The sequence below is a fragment of the Ambystoma mexicanum genome, chromosome 2q (assembly GCF_040938575.1).
Source record: "Ambystoma mexicanum isolate Mex_15411 chromosome 2q, UKY_AmexF1_1, whole genome shotgun sequence".
Classification (NCBI taxonomy): domain Eukaryota; kingdom Metazoa; phylum Chordata; class Amphibia; order Caudata; family Ambystomatidae; genus Ambystoma; species Ambystoma mexicanum.
The window spans coordinates 29,140,509-29,162,782 of record NC_090924.1 but is presented as its reverse complement, the minus strand read 5'-3'; the positions used below and the strand labels follow the sequence as shown (position 1 = coordinate 29,162,782).

General features: G+C 40.6%; 1 protein-coding gene across 21 annotated transcripts in view; it reads right to left on the bottom strand.

Annotated features, from left to right (window-relative positions):
- Positions 1-22,274, bottom strand: part of RBFOX1 (RNA binding fox-1 homolog 1) — a 1,014,010-nt gene that overhangs the window by 25,127 nt on the left and 966,609 nt on the right. For all 21 annotated transcript variants that reach the window (XR_011303135.1, XR_011303137.1, XR_011303136.1 and 18 more), the window contains one exon: positions 1,860-1,935. Coding sequence is in view for 18 of the 21 variants with exons in the window: in XM_069646785.1 (XP_069502886.1) it covers positions 1,860-1,935 (76 nt within the window). In the remaining 3 variants the exon portion in view is untranslated. The remainder of the gene's footprint in view (positions 1-1,859; positions 1,936-22,274) is intronic.

Below are 22,274 nucleotides of genomic sequence, written 5' to 3'. Positions count from 1 at the left end.
TAAACTCCAAATCGTTCAAAATAATGCACTCAGAGCCGCCACAGGCCTCGTGCATAAAGAGCACATCTCTGAACTCAGAAGACAAGTCCACTGGCTTCCCGTTAAACAAAGAATCATCTTCAAAGCCCTGGCCCTGACTTACAAATGTCTCCATGACCTTGCTCCTCCTTACCTAACACGTAGGATTACCAAACATTCCACTCACAAACCATCTAGATCACAGTACCCAGACTCCTGTTTGTCCCCAGGACTCACAAAGTGCGTGTGGGCGGCTCCAGCTTCCCATCAGTTGCCCCCACCCTTTGGAATGCACTTCCTCCCCACCTCAGAGCCATTGAATCTCACACTGTCTCCCGTAAAGCCATCAAGACCAACCTTTTTGTTTGATGTGTTAGAACCTGCAATATACTGTAACATGTAACTACCTAAATGTAAATAAGTTCTATCTGGGGCGGCTTATTTGTAACCCTTAAGTAAGCCTCCTTAAGCTCTGATTCAGGTCCTCGATGTCTGCGGGCTGTTTGTGCGCTCTACAAATACAAATAAATAAATAAATAACCCTTCTGCTTGAGCATCAGACAATGTTTACAAAACGTTTCCCTGAGGTTCATCCTCAAAAATACTCACTAAATTAAATTATAATGCTATTGCAAGTCACTGAGGGGCTACGTGCCTGAATAGATGATGCATGTTGCTTTATGACAAGTTCATCGGATTCTGAGGTGAATTTCCATATTGAATTTACATAGAAAGAGTATTTAGTCAACTCTAATACATGTTCGCATTACACCACCTTTTACTATTTGGTCTCGTGCTAGCTCTCGTCCGGGTTTCCATATGTAAAAATATAGAACGTCCAGTGTTGGCAAAAAGTACACATTGTAAGCGGTTTAAAATAAATATAGTTAATAACAGGTTTTCTAGATTAGGTAATAAATAGGTTCTCGGTCGCTTTTCCTAGACTCAAACACAGTGCAAATTGAGCATGCTGCCATACATGTCTCGGTTTTAACTAATGACTGTGGTTTGTATGAAGCAAGACATCTGAAAAGCTGAATTTCCTTTTAATGATGTGTTCTAGCCCCAGTGTGCAACGTGGCTTGACAACTCATTTTGGGATACTATTTTAAAGGTGAACTGTGAGGTCATTTCTGATAACAGGTAACTGTTTTACCAATAGGGCAAACACTGGCTTAGTGCAAAAAAGCCCTGGAAGAATACATTTTGTCTTAGTGCAAATACCATGAAAGTTGTATTTGCAGCAGGCCAACGTTCCTACCCAACAGTCAAGCCTCTTCCTAACTGAAGATCGTTATTTTGGTTTGGGATGTTTAATTTTTCCTGCCCATTAATTGTGTTGCAAATACATTTTGGTGGGGAGATTAGAAAGACATTTTTCTGCAAATTATCGCTGAGACCCAGAACATATCCCTTTAGTCTCTTGTAATAATTTTACTTAAAATTAGAATTTTAGTCATCGCGGAAAGGTAGCTAAGAGGCAAAGCGGTTCTGCATTGACACTGCATTCTGTTAGTGATGGATTTAATTATCAAATTGACTAATTAATCCATTAAGGTAAGTGCTCAGCTAGGTGATACTTGCAAAATTAGAAATATAATAACTTACATGCACTACATTGCCAAGAAATTAAGACATTTATCAAGTTTACTGTGAGGATTAATGTGGCATTTTAGCTGCCGTTAGCACAAGAGACAAATTCAATTAAGTCAAAGTGAGGAGATGTCAGCTGTGCACGGATCCATGCTCGGGAGAGGAAGGTGGGGGAGGTCTGCGGAAGGTGAACGAGGGATGGGAATGAAAAGGCATTGCAAGAGAAAGGGGCAGAATGTCCAACTTACCATGGCACCAACGCCGTAGGTTGCTGCTGGAGCAAGTGCGTGGTGGTAGGGGTCTGCAGCATAAACTCGTCCGTAACTAAAAGAAAAGCAGAACGACAGGTTACAAACATAGAACATCAATAACAAAAAAGGGTGCTTCACAGTGTGTACATTTGGCTCCTCTGCAGCCTTGTATTTTCAAGATAATTGCAGTGCCATTTTGTAGCTCACCAATTTGTATCTGCTGTGCACGAAATTGCCAAAAGATTGTGATACTAAAACTAATAAAATCTATAATTTCAAAAGATTTCCCAGACTTTTTGTTCATGCAGGTTGCCGGGGATTGCAAGCACCCTGACAGAACTGAGCCACCACTTTGCGACGCCTATTCATTTTAGAGAAGGGAGACCGTTTGCTTCACGCAGAGGAGCAGTTTCTAATTCAGTACCGCAGTGGTTGGCATAAGTGATTATTACGACACACAACCGCAACATGCTTGCTAAACTGTGAACTGAATGCTGAGCAAGAGGAAGTACCCGACCTAAAGGGGTGCATTTACATGTGAAATGCTCCACCAGGTCATGATCAAAACCAGAAAACACTAGTTTTCTCTTGGATGGCATGAAAAAGTCAATCATTTCACTGTTGATCAATCTCGTTAAGGATTTCAAATAATGCATCTATGTAAACATCTTTTATAAGTTCAATCATGCATCAAAGGGCAACAGAGTCCGAGTCAAAGTGAGGTTTAATCATCTGGAGCTTTAATCAGCATAGATCTCTCCTTATCATACTCAGACAATCCAATCTCAGGCTTAATTCCCGTATTTTAGTATCTATAATGTTGTAATGGCATCCTACCTGTACCTACTGTCATGCTCCAATGTCCGATGGGCATCTCCTGCTTAACTAACAGGAAAGTGCCCATTTCTCATTCTGAATAATATTTTTATCTTCTTTCTGTCACCTCCAAGCCCCCCTTTTTTCCTCCTTTCCCTACCACCACTCCAGCAGATTCCTTGTAGCAAGCGGTTTTCGACAACGCCCACCTTACAAGTCACAAATAATTACATACATGCATAAAAGAATGAAGCCAGAAAGAAACGATCTCATAGCAACGAAACGGGCCTCATTCTGAGTTTCGCTTAATCTTAGCAGTAGAGCCTCCAGGATACCAGCAAATGTAGATACTGTTTCCGGCACCCGGTTCGGTGGCATTGCCACTGGATTATGGGTGCCAGAGTTACGGCGCAAATCCCCATTCATGGAGTCCTATACTCCATGAGGGGAACTGCTATCCATTGGCGATGCCGGTAATGAGTGCATTTTTTGCCGTTAGGGCACCTGGGTTACCCCCAGCAGGTGCCGCACCGGCAAACGCAGAGTCGGCCGATGTGGTAAAGAGCCGGTGTCCAGGAATAAGAGCACTTTTCTACCGTTCTGTCCAACTCAGATGGAGGCCTAATGCATCATCTTGCAAAGCTAAGAAAAAGACACACGTGGCCGATGATCTATGTGGAGTAACCTTGTCTGATACTTTGTGCCAACAGATTTGATTGATATTCATTTCATAGTTGACTTTGCTGGATGTTGCTGTGTCTCATGGGAGTGGGTCATTTAGAGCTGCACTCCCAATCTAGTTCGATATTGTCAGTTTGTGCGCGATTAATTACACTGTTTGGCATAGGCATAGAGCCAATTTCTTGCATTTCAAACAACAGCACATTTCATAAACACTAGTACTTTAAGTGTATTTTATGTAAGTTAGTGACATTCCTTGTAGCAGCTTTCCCATTGACCCTTCAACAGTTATACCATGCAATGGTTCTCTGGTGCATGGAAGCTCTGATACTTACTAGAAGTCATTACATACTCAAGCATTTACATAACATATTAGTGATAACCCTTTAAACGTTGTCGATTATCAAATGTCTCCAGGTCCAAAATTTATATTTATTTATTTTATTTGTATAGCGATCATACAACCAGTAGGCATTGAGGCACTGACTTTTCTTCTGATCTACCGGCCATTGTATTAAAGCTACATGCAGTTTTGTCCAACAATGGCGAGAGAGTATTATTTCTACTAAAATGTACAGATAAAGTTTGCGTTCCAGAAAGCCAGGAGAAATTCTCTACTTTGCCTGTTATCCTGCATTGAATGCCCAGTGTGCAACTGACTCACAGGAGGGACAATCCTATATGACACCCCTTGTCAAGCTTATACTTACTTAGCCAGCCCATTGTTACCCAAAGGACGGGGATGTTTCTCTATACATTGAGGGGCACCTGCAAACCAGTAGAGTGACAATGACTTCCCCACAATGGGCTGGAAAAGTGGAAACCACTCACAGAGCAGTCACTAATACTGAGGTGACGTGTTTAGGCTTGAAATGGGTGCAGGTGTCTTTTAAATACCACATACAGACTAGAATCGCAAAATGTTTTTTGAACCTGTCAAAACGTGGTCTGGCGTGTTACACTGTCCAGGGAAGTGATATCTCCTTTTCAAGTATCAGGACTAGTTTATGCTCATTTGTGAGAAACCGATGCCCCCCACTCTTCCCATCTGGATTTTGCTAAACAATGTACTTTTTACTGTGGCTTCTGTTCTCCTCTTGAGAATGACCTTTTGTTTTGCATTTTTTGCGTGTATTTAATGGAGGAGGAGAGTATGTCATCCAGATATACTGAGCAGATGGTACATTGACAATTCGGCCAGTCCCATTAGTGAGTAAATTACACGCTAGATTTTGTGAAGTCCGAGATGTGATTGCAAAGGTTTGGGAAACAGAACATGGGGACAGAACAGGTCAGATCGCTAGAGCTTTTACTGCAAATCATGTATGTACAGCTGTGCAGCCGTGCAGAGTCTATATATTTCAATGTATGAAAGTGGACTTCAGACATATGATATAATATGATTTGTTATTTATAACGTGCTTAATACCCAGAGGTTTCTATGTGCAGACCCAGGGATCAAACCTGTGCTGCTCCGTGTCATCTTGCTTCCAAGGCGAGCACGTTGCCCCTGAGCTATCCTCCCGATATATGATGCTAAACCTGTGCTTTCTATATAACAGGCCAGGTTTGAAAATGTATTCATTTCCTTAAAATAGCTTACAAAGAACGGTGTCTGTTAATTGCCACCTGTATATGGTAGGTCTCCAAATTCCAGGGCTCTTGAGAGCCAGTGAAGGGGATCATTACTGGACGAGAATAGGATGACCACCAGAGACGAGTTTGATTCATATCATTCAGCTTCCGTTTGGTGGTTGGTGGTAAATATCTGCAAGGGCAAAAATGTGCAAGTTGAGAATGCTGGAATAATTTCCTGTTATTTTTAGAAAAAAATTTGTATTTTTAAATTTCTTAGAACAAAATAAAGTCTCCATACAACATAATGGGCTCACAGGAGGCAACCAAGCATGGACTCAATGGGTACATTTGATTGGTTGTATAGCATAATCAGTAGATCATCTCTGAAGTTTGTTTGGATCACACTATGTCAATCTCATAGTTTGAGCGTCTATGAGAGCATAGAGTTTGAAGTAAAAACTACTTTTGGGATAATTAGGGTTTGTAATTATTGTCAGTTGGCTGCACCCACGTCGACTAAAATTCCTTTCCTGAATGTTATAAAGAACTGAACTTGCTCTATTTATTCTCGCAATTTTCAGAATCCAGGGATGGATCATGAGTCACTATCTTACCTTGACACATCTAATTTAACGAAATGCACAATCAATTATTATTAGACACTTGTGTGGGAGTCTCCAGGGGTTGCATAATGTGAAATACTCTTAGGCAAGAAAAGAAAATGAATTTAATAAAAAAAAGAAACCACTTCTATCCAGGGTTCCCTGTTCTAAAGTAGTTGTAATTCGGGTGCAGGAAACGTGTAGCACTAACTGGATTTGGGGGGCAGGAAATGTGTTGCTTTTCATTTTATTGTGGGGGCAGGGAATGTATTTAATTTGGGGGGTAGAAGAAATTGGGTAGGTTAACACATGAGCTGTGCTTAGAAGAAAGTGTGTAGATTGGCAGATGTATGCAATATGAAGAACTGTGAAGGTTATCACATACAGTGCTCGTGCAAATATTAAATTGGATAGGTGTTAGGCAGAATTATATGCAGTACCCTTTGGGAACACTACACACAATTAGGACTACAAGTGGCAGCACAAATTCACCTTTGGTACAAGCCTGTACTACACAGTAAAGTGGTAGCAATGGCTGATCAGCCAGACTTATCTCAAGAGCAAGTCAGCAGTATCAAATAGTTACACAAAGGACAGCAATCACTATGATTCAAAGAAACACTTACTCAAGGTTTTCAAGTAAAAGAATATACATTTATGTACTCTTCAGTTGTTAAACATTTCACTAAAGTAAAGCAGTTCAAAAATCACACTCTTAATACACCACACCAAATAGTTTCCAGATATGTTAAGCTCACAAAATGAAGTGGGAGTAACATGGCACTCTGTTAATTTAAAAGGGAGGGAAAGACAAAATTAGGTAAAAATGGAGCAGTACCAACAAGTAAGTAAGCAGGGCAATCTAGAAAGAGGAACTACAGTGAGAAAATCAGGTGCAAAAGGCTTAGGGCCAAAGTCAATAGGACAAAAGTCTTTTGCTCAAGATCACACAGTTCAGGTGAGTTTGCGGTTAAGTCTTTGCCAAGAGTTCAGAACAAAGTTGGTCAGCAGAAAAGTTAGTTTAAAGAGAAGAGAAGGACAAGCCCTCGGATTGGCAAAAGGTTTCACACCCTTTCACCGCGGCTGGATGAAACGAACAACCGGATGTTGAACAGTACCTTAAACGTAGAAGAAGCTGTAGCTGCGGCTGATGTTCCTGGTAGTTCCAAAAGGGTCATGGTTCCTGAAGCGACTGTCGGACTGACATGAAGTAGGAAGACTGGAGGGTCCTGCACCACCCAGGGAAGAAACAAGCAGCAGAGCAAAACAACAAATAAAAGGTGTGCTCCTTAAAACCCAAGCAGGGTCTGACCTCCCTGGCTATTCGGCCCACTGTAGCTCTGTACAGTGAATTCAACCAGAAGATGGGGTCCTGGCTTGTCATTTGGGTGAACTGGTTGGTCCCACCAGCTCAAGGGAAGAAGATTCTTGGAAGATCCTCTCTGTCGTTGGAGTATGAAGATTCGGGCCTGCAGCAGGGCTTCACCGGGCAGTTCAGTCATGGTAGGGGTCCTCTTCTGTGAGCTCTTCTTCGGTTCTCTCGTTCCAGCGCGACTCTGATCCTCCAGACCCAGAGAACTGATTTGTATGCAGTTTTCCCAAATTCACACAGCCTGACTGTAAATTGCACAGCAGGGTGGCTGTCCTGGCGAGGACAGTCACCCAGGCAATCAAACAGGAGTGGGACCTGGGTTACCAAGGGAACCCATGGCAGGGGTCCTAAAACCCCTCCCTCACATCCTGCCTACCCAGGCGCCTAAAGGAGGGCTTCTGTGCAGAAGCCCACAAAAAGACGGTGAACAAAGGAACCAAACCTGGTTTGGCGCGTAGAGACGAACACGAGAAAGACTTTTCCAAAAAGAAATGGTGACTAAACCCATCCGGAACAATATTAAAAACAATATGGTCATGCAGGTTTAAGTTTGAGGCTACCAAGATAGCCTAAAACAATACCATGGTTATTTAAGATAACCGCGGTAGGAAAAATAGGGTAGTTACCACTGCCACCAGCCAAGTCTTAATGGAAAGAGAGGAAAGCAATGCTCCAAGAGAGACAGACAAAAAGGGATAAGTAGTAACCATTTCCAGTACTCCATGTAAGATGGTTTGCACTGGGTCTGTGGATTTAAAATAGACTAATAAAGTTAATGGCAACTTTACATCTTCTGGGGGACAGTAGTCAGCCCCAGAAAATGGAGTCTGAGTTGGGAAGTCTAAAAGACAACCCTGTATCACTGCGCTGATGGTGCTGCACAACATACAGTAAAAAGATGATGTCTGTGGAGTAGGTGAGGCTCCACAGTCTATGAACACAAAAATGGTAAACACACACAGCAAAACACATGTAAGCGTGGTAAAAAGGGCTCACACTCTTTCCAGGTGAAAAAAAAAAATCCCAGAAATCCAGCAAAGCTGCTGAGGGTCTCACTAGGTAAGGGAAATTAGCTATATATGAGAATTCTCCCTAACAGTAGGCTAGCTTAGAAGAAACTTTGAAGAGTAGCACATGTATTTCACTTAGATCTGGGAGTGGACACTTGGAGCAGCACTTTATAATGTTAACCTGTCTATTACGCTCGAAGATATAGGATTGTAACCTATCCATTGCAATTCAAATATCTATAGCCATTGTAACACATAATGATATATGCAGGCATCCTTAATACTGCAATAGAGGATGCCTGATGGTAGCCTATTATAGAACTGACAAGATTTTGAATAAGACTACAAGAGTAGCCTGTCTACTTTGCTAGAAATTCCTATGACCCCAGATCGTAAGGCAGTCTGTCTCCCATGTCTAGCGGACGGTATGTGATAGCCGGTCTATAGGAGTGTGTCGGACTTCAGGGGTAGCCTGTCTATAGCGCCTAGAAGAGCATAGGCTGGTAGCTTGTCTTTTTCACACAGATCATTGGATCACACTGTGAGATCAAAGATAAGCTACAAATGAGCTTAAGGTATGTATAAATGCACCACTTCGGTAGGCATCTGCCGCAGGCATGGCTATCCATCCACACACTTTAGAATGCAGCTAAGACTAGTCTAGCTGGACAAGTAACAGCCTCGTCCCTTACACCAGGCATAACTCAACACCTCTGCCATTTGAATACAGCAACAACCTATGACAATTTTTGGTCTAGCTGGTCACATAACAAGTCTCTTGCACTAGCGCCTTGTCATTAACTCCCTCAGCACCCATATACATGCCTGATCTCTTGGGTTGCTTACTGGAGCCTAGCGGGCCCACCTAATTCCTAATCCTGGCCAAATGCACATATGCGCTGAAAGGCTTTTCTGAGAATGTTCCCATACCTGGACTTCGGCCCCAGAGGGCATTCCTATCATAAAGCACTTTGAGGCCATACAAATGAAAAAAACATGGTATATAAATGACTACTACTAATACTACTATCTAAACACTAGACAACATCTTCTGTTCTACAACAAACAAGTTTATGGGTTACAGGTCAGATAAATTGCTCACTTTCACAAAAGACACACTTTCACTAAGACTATATGTCAACAATATACAGATCATGTTAAATTAGCTTCTATCTACTATGCTGATTTATGATGGGCTGTACCTTTGGCATTCTCTTTAACAGATTAATGTGCAGCTTTAATGGACATCAGCTAAGGAAGGGGGTCTGAGTTATCAATATTACATGGACTATATGCTACTGAAAATGTCCTGAGAAATATCAATATTCGTCCCATGCAAACTAGTTCGGTACTGTGATTGACAGTATAAATAACACCATCAACAACAAATTTGGGTCGAAGTTGTTTTTGTGATACAGCCCTATGTAAAACCATGTCTGATACGTTCCTCATATTGCGATCAGTGATATAAACCACAGTCCAAGTGCATTTGAAGCAAAAGAATACATGGATCCAACCATGATCTACTTAATATATTTATTTTATATTCTTATTATTAGTATAATATAGCCATGTACACATAGCTTTTTATACATAAGTAAAAGAGGAATCAAAAGGACATTTTATAGTAAAATTCACCAAGAGAAATTGAACACAGTAACATATAGTAAATATAGCAAAGAAAAAAAGAAACATATATGTTAACACAAATGTCATCAACACATGTATTATTATTATTATTATTATTATTATTATTATTATTATTATTATTATTATTATTATTATTATCATCATTATGGTATTTATTGAGTGCAAACCTGGGTTTGGGAAGCAACAGAGTGCTTTGCAATCATATGTGGAAGAACACAGAACAAGTATCTTCAAATTCATTGCATACTCAATTCTTATTGGAAAAGGCCCATAGCCATTCCATAGATTGCTTAATTGTGAACTTCACATATTCAAAATGGTGATACCACATCAGTTATTGATCAATGTTCCACATAAATACCTGTTGTAGGGAAATACATGCACTACCATTTGATTTATGAACCACTTATAGCTCTACAGTTATTTTTTGGTGCCATTAAAAACCATAATATTATTTTGTTTTGTGTATCAGATATATTATCCACCCACCATAATATTTTTTTCAGCAGTATCCCCACAAACAACTCGACAGTAATCTTGTATAGCCAATATTCTGTCTCAACGAGGGTCATGCCTATTTCTACTTATAACTATGGGAACTATAATATTGTGTAACCAACTTGTTGGAAGTCTACCAATTTCACTAAGTGAAATAAGCAGATTGTGCAATATTTGTCCCCATATCAAGGAATTATATTTTATTAGGGCATACCGAAGTACTTCGGGAGCAGGTGCCACAGAATTTGGCACTCTATCCGTCTGGCAATCATGTTAATGTTGCTGGTGTACATCCATTCAATTAGGAAGCTACGGTTGAAATTCAACAGGCCTGTCCTCCTAAGTAGATGTGACATAGTCCTCCCAACTTAGCATAGAAGCACTAGCGATTTGTTTATTCTCATTGCCCTTGTAATGAACTTTATTCCTGAATAATCGTGTGTCATGTTCTTGACAGTGTTGACCATTTCCTGCCATTCCCTCTGGCTTGTTAGCAAGCTATGAGTTGTAATCCATTTGTTATACTCTTTCTTCCCTAATTTACAAGCTATTATGTTTGTAAAGCCTCAATGACTGATCCATTATGTGTTTTTATCTTTCCTGAGAACCTGTTTGTCATGTACTATGTCAAGATCATATTTGTGCCTAGGTGTTCTGTTAGAACGACTCCATCTGGACTGTAATGCCTGAACATACTCAGTATATAAATATTTCTCAGATATGGATAGTGTTCTATTTTTACCATAGCTACACTGTAGGTTATATACTGATGTACCGCCCATAGTCCCTAATGAACTATGTTATATGGTATTCTATCCTTTAAGCAGTGAATGACCTAGGGTTTTAGCTCTTGAAGAGATTACTTCAATATTTTTAGCTGACCATCTGAAACGTTTAGTATGCAGATTAATTTCGAATGCATCAGTCCTATTGTAAATTACCTCATGTACCTGAACACCTGCCCAGATTAAGAGAACTTTAGAGTGAATCATTTCCTCTCTAACAAAAACAGAGATATCCATAATAAACTCTAAGGGGGTCATTACACAGTAGGAGGTAACCATGCCGCTATTAGTAGCATGGCTATCCCCTTACCGGGTACCGGGTCTGTGTTCCTTGAATGAGGAATTACCGGGCCATTCCGACCTTGGAGGGCCCGATAATTCCCGATTCAGGAAACCCAGACCCTGAACATCCCCATTCCCATTCGAGCCCCCATAGGGCTCAATGGGAATGGGGTGGGTGCTAACAACGGGCCCATTAAGAATGGGCCCGTTGTTAGCACCCTGGTCTGTTCGCGGGAACCGCTAAGGGCACCTGGAAAAACCAGTCATCCTTAGCGGGTTCCCGCGAGCAGACTTGTAATGAGGCGGTAAGGGGTTGACGGCTCTGGCACCTCAACCAGCGCTGTTAACCCCTTACCGCCTCACTCGTAATGACCCCCTATATCTTCTCCATGTAAGAAAAGATAGTTAATGGTTTTGGTCGATGTTTCTGTGATCCTTGCATAATTTCCCAGTCTATTGTTACTGGCACGTCCATTAACTATACGCAATACCAATGTGGTTAATGTCCTGTTCTTTTGTCTGAGAGATCCAACAAGAAAAAGTGATCTAGATATTCATTGTCACAACAGTGCATTTTCTAAGGGAATTTTGCCATTAAAAACACCCAAGATCATCAGAGCAGTGGTGCTATGATCATAGTTGTCATTTTATATGAGTTCTGTGACAAGCAGATTAATGTTAGTGTACTCACCACCCAGCGGGTCATAGATATTAACTATCATTACTTACGTGTATCTGCTTGACAATCTAACATCTGTCAGTGTACCCGCCAATATATAATGATGGGGACGCATATTTCAGTAATATCACAATTGTTTCTGACAATAAATAAGAGTCACCCTCTTAGCCTGTCTAGCATTCCTTTATCAGTGGTATTACGTCTGCCTAGAGCATATGGATCAATAAACCAGATCTCTTGTAATGTGCCTATATCAAATTGATCTACATGAGTATATAAGCCTTCAGGTGTTTTATAATGATAATGGCACTGGGTGTTTCAAGAAAAAGATTATAAAAGCATGTGTGGTGTCAGGGCCTAGACACTGCTCTATCTGGCAGCACAGTTGAAAGCCAGTCCCAATTCATTTTTATCATTACTATCTTATGGCTCAGAGTGGTCAGTACCAAGTAGACTGATCTTACAACCCCTTCCTGATTGAGTTAATAGCAATATTGCATTTGATATAATTGCTATTTGGATTGATCTAATTAAGCCTTGCCAGAGATGGTTCTATGGGAAAATGCTTTGCTAGGTGTTTCACACACATAGCCGACGTTAAGCAAATAGTAACAGTAATTAGGTATTTGTGCAACCACATTTTCTCAGGGGAAATTAATAACAGATGCGCTCTTGCTTTCAACCCCTATGATGTCAACACTCATGATATCATTAGATGTGAACGATCTCAACTGCAGTAGCATATGGATTAGATGGAGTATGAAAGGTCATTTCAGGTAAAGCTGATAGGCAGTGCAGAACAGGATATGAAATGTAATGATTTTCCCCACAGTAGTGTGTCCAGAATCTACAGAGGGGAGCTAGAACCCATGGGTTGAAGTGCGGGCTCCTGTAAAACCCACAGGGAAACTAATCAATAACATGAAATGTTAATAGAAGCCGTAAGAGCGGGGAAAATGTAGTCAACCTTACCTGTCAGCAACGCTGTGTCAGTGACAACTGCAATCGCACCAGCGCGAGCGCGAATGCCTATTTCCGTATTTAAATGTTTCCATGGTGACCCAATGGCATCGTGTAGGTGCACGTATGCCTTGGGTCCCACCTTCGTGTCATCACAGAAGGCGGGACTATCACCAGGGGAGCAGGGAGCCCGCACTTCAACCCTTTGCTTCTCACACATATGGAGAAACATTTGAGAATTATTTAAAACTTAAGGTATGGAAAAAAACATTTTATAAACAAGGTTTTGTTAATTTGCAGTATAAACAGATACTCAGTTATTGACATAGAGCTTTTTTGCTTTTTTCTTTTCATGTTCTCTCCGTTGTGGAACACTTGGATTTGGTATGTGTTTAAATTTGTTCATCTGAAACATTGTTGTTACGAAATGGTTGATAATTGTTGAAATGTTGGTTAATGCAGATAGATCCCTGAATCAATGTACCACGCTGATGAAGGTTTTTTGTAACCGAAATGCATTGGCATCTGTACATATAATCCTAACCTGATTTGGTGCAGCCTCATTGAATATGACAGATTAATATTCAAAAAGAGCTACGAAAAAGGGATGTGAATAAACATTTCTAAAAATCATCATATTTGATGGCGATAATTTATTACTATAAAGGTTGTGGATAAACTATTTGATACATTATCTTCCAAATGTTCAGCCCTCTTTAGGGCCAACTGCGAGCACCAGTTCTTGATAGAGCAGATTTACTCTAGCTCTTTGTTCCATATCTCTTTCCGGACCCACTAGCCATGGCCTTGCGCCATAGCCATTGCTCAAGGGCTTGAGCTGTACCTACGCACCATGCACTATGGCTGGTGTCCATTACCCGCTCACTAGTAATCAGCCTGGTCCTACTAGCCATGACCTTTGTTGTGACCCCATCAGAATGACTAGAATGAGGCTAAAAGGCTGTGGGTCGTATCACTCTCACAGAAAAATAGCCATATCACATAGGCCATGTCCTTTGGCCCCGGGCAAAGGCCAATCTGTAACAATTCACAAAGATGTCAGTTGGGCTAACCGCCTCCGGCCATGTCCCATATTCCCCTCTCTTGTAAATAACAAGGTACAACTGACTATAGCTTTTGACAATGGCCAGTGGCCGTAGCTTTGTACCTGGCCACTATCCACTCCTCAGCAATTCAGATTATGTCAATAGCCAATGGCCACTGGCCATGGCCTTTGACTGTGACTCATATTTCTTTAAGCATACCCATGTGCCAACTGCCATGGACTTACTTTATACGACTTAAAGATGAGCCCTCTGGTTGTGGCCCCATTTCCTCCAGTTTTAAATGACCACGTCCCAATAGACATGTCAAATTTCCCCTCCCCCTTTTTTTCCATTTCTTTCATTCCCATTAACTCCAATAATTTCTCTCAGAAGTTTACCGATGATCATCCTAACATCACGTAGCATTGCTGTGCAGGACTCATACCAACTGAAGCAAACCTTTTTACGAGTACCCCCATAATTTGCCAAATGCTCAAAAATTGAAATCTTCTGCATCTCTGTGGCCACTTTACATGTGTTCCCTTGCTCCTTTTAGGTCCACCCACCTTCATCATTCTGTCTAAATCCCTCCTGTCCTTTTGTAATATTATAGTCGTTCCCACATCTCTTTCCATTGATTCACTTTCTTTTCTAATCCCATCTCGCAATTTTCCTGCAGGAATCCCACAGTATTCACCATAAAATGAAGATTATTTGACTCAAAACAGGCTCTCTAGCTCCTCCAAAGTGCCCGCCTAACCATTTAGTCCTCTTTCCCACTAACCACCCCATTCGGATTTGAAACAACTCCTTTCCCTCCTCTAGTAATTATTTTGACTACTGTTCATTATTACCTCCTGCAGGATTAGCGAGTCTTATTATTTTTTTAAAGCCTTAATGCTGCAATGCACCATGAGAGATATATACATGTTTGTTTTGGATTGGGTTACCCCCTTCTCTACTGGATGGATTTACATAAAAACAAAAAACGAATTTCTAAAATGCTTTGGCCTTAACCTGTTTATTATTTAGAGTAAATCTATATAGTGATTTTCGCAGTGTGCGTGTTCAAAGGAACCACTTTCTCCTCCTTGGGAAACTGAATGGAAATAGACAAAAACTGCTTTTTTCTGTACTTAATAATTGTTTCACCATTTAATGATTTGTCAGGCAAGTCAAATGTTAGTAATAGAAGTTTGGGATATGTCAATGGAAATTGGTTTTATATTAACCATGACTATAGTTATAGTTATGACTATAGTTTGTATAGGTTGAAGACTGTCCCACATTTTATTGAATGAAAACATTTTAATTGAAGTGCACTTAAGGTTAGTAAACTTAATGCGACAAAACTTTGCAAATTAATTGCTTTGGGAAACTGAGAACCGGGTTGTGTTGCATTATGTTTACTCACCTTAACTGCACTTCAACTAAAGATGTTTCCTTCAATTTCAAGGGTTTTGATATACCATCGTTTTGTTTTCCCATGCCCACTGTATATTTTTCAGCACCACTGGCTTTTCAGTGTCACTGTCCATGGCCGCCAGCCATGGACAGTTTATATTTTAAAGGACCACTGTCCATAGCCTTTGGCCATCGGCAATGGCCACGGCCTTTGGTCATGCCGATTGTAAATTTTTTGGCATGACGGGCCAGGGCCATGGCCAGTGGGCATGGCCTTTGGTGATGCCTACTGTATATTTTTCAGTGCCACTGTCCATGGCTTCTGTAACTTGGAATGTGCCGAGTTAAGGTGGTCCTGAATTCCTCAATGCGCCTAATTTGAGGGGTGTGTTGCGATACATTTGATCACGTTAACTAAACTTTAACTCAAGTTTTGTCAGTGGATTACTGTATATCATGCCCACTAGTCCGTGCCCACTATTTACTTTAAAACACTACCATGTCACTGGCCACACCAACCTCACTGTATATGTGGCAAAGACAATTTTTTAATAACTTTTTCCCATACCCACGGGTACAATTGCACGGTACTACAAATAGCCTCAAGTGTTTGTAGAATGCACTACGTATACTTGTGTGTATTGTTGTTTTATATACCCGCGGTTACTGGGTAAAAAGGTGAAAAACAAAATGCTTCACTGCCCTCCCAGACCCTCACCAAGTGCCCCCTCTCCCATTTGCCCCACAACACTCGTCATTTCTGTGACACAGTTTCAGTTGAAATGGCGGGTATCCATGGTTATATCCCAGGTTATACCCGGGGTATGTGAAAAATGTTTGAACCTTGGGTTGCAAATTTTGTCCATAGCACCCCTCCAACTCCCCAATGTCACTTGGTGTCCTCCTGCCTCCCTCCACCTCTAGCCTGATGGCATTTGCATGTTTTTTGACCTGCAAATGGCTTTTTACTGTATTTTATTTTCTGATACCCTGGGGTAGAACCTGGGGCATTACCGCGGGTATCTTTTGCATCGAGAAGAAAAAAGATGGCCATTGTTTCATTTATAAACACCCAGTTTCTCAATGTAACCCGGTAGATGTCGCTATTTATTTTAGAGAAAGGGGCACCCCCCTTCTCTGTCAAATATTTCGAAGGTACTGGACACAATAAAGCCAAACCACAAAAAGATGATGGGTCAACGCTACGTGCCCAAGACATTTTTAACCTGCTCCAAATCCATCAAGTGGTTTTGTCTATGCAGTGGAGCAACAATTGACATTTTCTGTCTACGGAAAAATGAATGGGGACTATGTCGAAAGTGCTTTTTTTTCTTTTTTGTTTTATCTTTTCCAAATTATACAGTCAGGGGACAGGGAGGGGGCTATGGGGGAGAACAGGCAGGCTTACACAATTGTCTGCAAAATATCAGCCAAATCCATCACACGAGTCAAAGTTTAGTAGCAATTTATTTTTTAGATTTCTTATGAAACTCTGACTCACCTTAACTATAGTATGGCTACTGTCACCCTATAACATGTTTAAAGAGCGAGGGATTCATATTTCAACAGTATATGCTTACATTTGTTTTAAAAGCTTTTCTAGCATGCCCAATGGAGGAGGCAGACACGCTTCTCAAAATGCATCCACCTGACGAATTAGGAATATAATCTCATAATGACACACATTCGGAATCTCACAATTGGATAATAATTGAGTTACATTTAATGAACACAGAAATAAGGCTTAAATAAAGATATGATGACCGATTTTCGATGAAGGCATTAGAGATATATTTAAATGTTCTATGTTAATCTCCTTTCAAAGATCAACAAAATCTCTCTCTATATATATATTTATATATATATGCAGAGAGTAGCGAAGCATTAATAGTGGATGGAGAGACCATTTTGCATTTTCACTGTGGAAATGCAATGCCATGGGCTGCTTCTGAAGCGCAAGGGAACACATTTAGCAAAGTAGTGATTACAGCCACTCATTCAATTGCTGAATTTATATAAAGCTCATCTAATAGCCTCAATGAAATGCCTACCATGTAAAAGGTGTGTAGGAAACTGCATTGATTAATGCAAACATACTTTGTGCAAGTTTGCCATTGCATGTAAGTCATACCATCGATATAATGGCATTGCACATAGCAGGGCTTCGATGTAAGTCTAAACTACACGGTTAGATTCATAGTCCAGCAGTGTTTGCTTTTTGTCAAAAACAATAAACGAGATGGACAAAAAAACAATAAACGAGATGGACAATTCACTATGTCATGACTTGGGTCTTCATTAGAGCAGGGTCACGTGAGACACAAAGTGACCATTGAAAGTGATGGTGAAGTTAGGTAACGAGATTAGTAGCGTGTTGTCTTAGTGAAAGGCAGTGATGGCGATCTTCCATGCTAATGTAAGACATCTTTGAGATGGTTTCAGTCGAAAATTCCATTATAAAACTGGCTAAAACTATAAAGGAGAAATGGGCATTACATACAATTAGGTTTAGGGTTTACAAAAGTGTCCTGTTTTGGATATGCATGTTTCCTAACGTAGAGTTTACATTGTGGAGACGTGCGTCTTTTCATGTGTTGCATTCGAATCTCCTGACAGGTGTCCACAATTCAACCACTTGATGCAGCCTCAGTTGCTCCTGAAAAGCTTTTCATTACATTACTTAATCCTCCGAACATTCCAATTCAGATACTGCTCATTTGAATTTTACTTCAATTCAGATCTGTAATCCCCCGTCTGCAGAAACTGTGCTCGTCCTCATGGCAGTTCAATTGTGCCAACGAAGCTGCTACCACTTAATAGTCTTAGAAATATATCTTTTGAACAAATGTAGAAAAAACTGACTTAATTCACTGTACTCAGGCTGGCAGTATTATTTTTCAATTTGACAACCTCCCTCTTAGTTCCCTTTTCATTAAGCAAACAGCATCTAATTACAGATACTGAACAGTGAAAGTGCACAGTACAAACTTGACATGGGTCTGCAGTGCAAATCTGCTTTTGAAATGAATTGGTTTCATAGGATACATTGCAGTATTTGGGAGGACCAAGCCATTTACTGTGATGACTAGTGCATACACATCCATGAACATCAGTGGCTGTATCTGCAATTAAGAAACACAGGGCCCGATTCATGGATTTTTTTCCACGGTTCAAAGTGACTTTGCACTGCTGAAAAGTGACTTTTCACTGCAATCACAAACCATGATTCATGGAAATTTGCAAAGTGTATTTTTACAGTGTAAAGACAAATTCCATGAATCGTGCACAGTCTTTATCATCAAGAATACTTTCAAACATCAATTCAGGGGCACAATTTCATAACAGTGGACATTCCCACCACTTGGGGTAAATATGGATTTAACATAGGTAAGCCCCATAGGTAACCCCCAAATTGGATATGTGTATGCGAGTATGTTAGCTACACTTGCAGTCATAGACACTTATGAATTATTTGTGACCACAAGGTATTAGTGATATATTTTGCAATATCACTCAACAATACGAAAAACAACCATGTAAGTGAGCACATAGCAGCCTTTACATATCTTTTGCCATTATTGCCTCATTCAGTTGCACTCATTTTTATTGATCTCAGAAGATGAAATGCGGATCCGTTTTACTGCAAATGTTCGTGGGTATCATCATATTGAAAATCAAACTATCTAAATGTCACAGGCCATAGCAGTGATATTCTGATTTGTGAGGTCCATTGCAGTGCATCCATTGGCAATCATTTTAAAGGTTTATAGTGCTAAGACCTTTGCAATTGGTCTTTACAGGGCTGAGATTTGGGGGCTGAAGTTTGCCTTCAGACTGCAGATAACGGAAAACACATTCTGTAGATCAATTCTGTCTCTTCGACAGAGTGTCCCCCATCTTTAAAATAGGCATGGGCTTGGTTTACCCCTTATCAAAGACTATCATCAGATAACTCCAGCAATGATGTGGCCCATACAATGGGCAAATGAGGAAGCTAGTCTGCCTAAATCTTTACTCGCTGATAATCTTTCCCATGTTGGTGGACTGAAAATTGGATGGCTCAAGCCACATTTGCCGCCATAAATGCTGGCCATTGGTTTCACCCACACCTGATAGCTGGCCACAGCAAGACCCGCGAGGTCAACTAGATGAACCTATACCAGGGACAAAGTGAATTAGCAGAAATTGGCAAACACTCAAATAGAGCACTTGCAGTAATCACACCACCCAGACAATTAAAAGCATATCTTGAGTGGTGAATGGGCACATTCCAATGCTCATACCTGGTATGGCTATGCTTCAATGTTCTCCCTTTGAACTATGCAACTGGGAAATGGCAGGGAATTGAATCGCAAGCCTGCCTCTTTTGTCCAATGGATATTGAAAAGTTTGGTCATTTGTTATTCTTTTCTTTTCTTTACATTGCAATTCGAAAAATGTATTCCAAAATTGATTCCAGTTGTTTGTTTTCTATCGAGGGGGATCTATCTATTTAGTCTGGCACTGTTGTATTGTTTATTACTGCAATATATTTATTCCTAGTTATTTTATTGAGATTTTGCAAGTCGCTTTATACAACATTTTGTGTTTCAAAGCGCCACTTAATTCCTTTATCAACACTTAATACCTTTATCGGACTGGCATTGGCATTTAGGAAGTTGTATTCCTGCGATTTTGAGGATATTTCCACCTTATAAATATGCTTTGAATATTTAATTTCATTTCTAAGATGAACCTCTAAATCTATAAATTGTTAAACTGCAAGGAAGTCTATTTATTGTTAAACATTTATCACATTTTAATATGTATATTGAGCTAAATCTTTAGATGTAGGATGTTTAATGTCACAGTTCAAGTGTTTTAATTTCATCTGAATGTATTTTATGATTGCTTTTATAATCAAATAACACATTCTCAGTTGAGGGCTCAGCAGTTGGAAAAACATAACCACACGTGCCCAATCACAATCCTGTGTCCAGGGTGGACATATCTCACTTCAGCAACTCCTCAGCCAACTCAGTTGTGAGAGCTATATGTGTGTATTTTTGGTCTTTAACCCTGGTTAAAAAAAATGTAATGTTCAAGTTGAGAAAATGAAAGACATATTTAAATAGCTGCAGTACAATTCATATGTGTGTAATGATGACAATGCAATTAGCTGCCAACTGAAGTTCAACAGTGACACATTCACACATGCTCGAATGTGCAAGGTACTTGCTGGACCATATCCTGATCTGACCAATGTAACTCTGGCTTATTGAGGTCAACCTCTGTATCAATATGACAAAGGTGGTCATCAAGTCAATGGGGGTCATTATGAGTTAGGCGGTAAGGGATTACAGGCACCGGTAAGGAGACCGGTGCTGGTAATCCCTTACTGCCCAATTCCGAGGTCCCTTAGCGGGAACTGTAAGGAACGTGTGGTCTGACCACACGTCCCTTACGGGTCCCGCTAAGGTACCAGGGCGCTAATAACGGGCTTGCTAGTCGCGAGCCCGTTATTCGCGCCTTCCCCATTCCCATTGAGCCTATATAAGATGTAGTATCATAGATTCTGCAAGATATCATGTAGAGTGCACAGTGCCCTCTATTTGCTTTCCTATTTCTTCTTCCACAGTGATCCGGTGAGGAAGCATTGAGGAATATATTGGTGTTTCAACAAATTAAAATTCTTGAACTACCAAATATGTTTGGATGGGGAGTTCACGGTCATTGAACTGCAGCGCCCTCCACACAAGTCCCTGTAACGACTACATGGATCAGGGGAGGGGCAGGGCTGTGTATGTGTCACGTTAATCCTTGTTAGTTATACTTTTTCCAGAAAACAGTGCTAAAAAATGAAAAAAGATTAACACATGTTTGTAAGTGATTTTGGAGTGGTGGGGGGAAGAATATGCATAGCCGTGTTGGGGATAGTGAAAGCACTTAGGGTGTTTTGGCTTGTGTGGGAACTGCTTTGTACCCCAAAATGGACCTTCACATATTTACATACCAGCAAATAGTTGGTTTAGAGACCTGCAAATGTGTGTGGGTCACTTCTGGGCGTGTTCATACAGCACAGAACATGACGACTCAGGAGAAAGGCTGACACACTCGTGAAGCTCTTATCAACAATGGCTTGCTCCTTTTTTTTAAATATTTTTTTTAACTCTTTATTGGCATTTTAAGAAAACACAACCGCCCAGGTGGCACAGTAGTTCAGTGTTCTCTTAACCCTTGTTATACATTGATTATTCACACAGTACATTTGATTGTTTATTACAATCAGCGTTAAGAGCCACAATGTAGCTCAGCTTGGTAATGGTCCATTACTCCCTTCCTCCATTTACTATACATCTCCTTGCAATGTTTGGGCTTGAGTGATAAGGACATTAAACAAATGGTCCCCAGATATCTCTAGGTTTGGCTAGGGGTGTGTCAATTTACCATATTCAATCTCCATTTCATTGCAGTATAGGCTATCTTCCCACCACATTTTCACATTTGGTGGTTGGGTACCACCCCAAACCATTGATACTCGCCTCTTGGCCCGGAGCAGGAGTACTCTGGTTAACTTCCTCATTCTGCCCGGTATTTGCCTAGTGTGGCCCAATAATGTGGTGATCAGGTCAGGGTCTATTCTCTCACCCACAATGTCACTCAATGCTTCAAATACCTTTCCCCGAAAGAGTAGAATCTCTGGGCAGCCCCAAGTGTAGAAATCTCGGCTTGTGTAGCACCACATCTTGCACATCTTTCTGAGGTGTCTGGAAAACATCTGTGTAACAAGACCAGCGTTTGGTAAAACTGATGCAGGTATTTGAAGTGAATTACCTTGTATTTAGTGTTAAGAGCTACTTCCTTCGTTTCCCTACAATAGTTCCACGTTTCACTTGACACTGTGTACCCCAATGATTTGAAAACAAATCTAGGAATGTAAGTTCCCCTTTGGTCTTCATCCTATATAGAGTTAAGAACTGACCATCTGGGAAGAGGTCTTGAAAGCATGTTATGTTCACGCGCTTAATGTAGCTCACATAACTTCTCTCACTATCAACGGGATCCCCAGT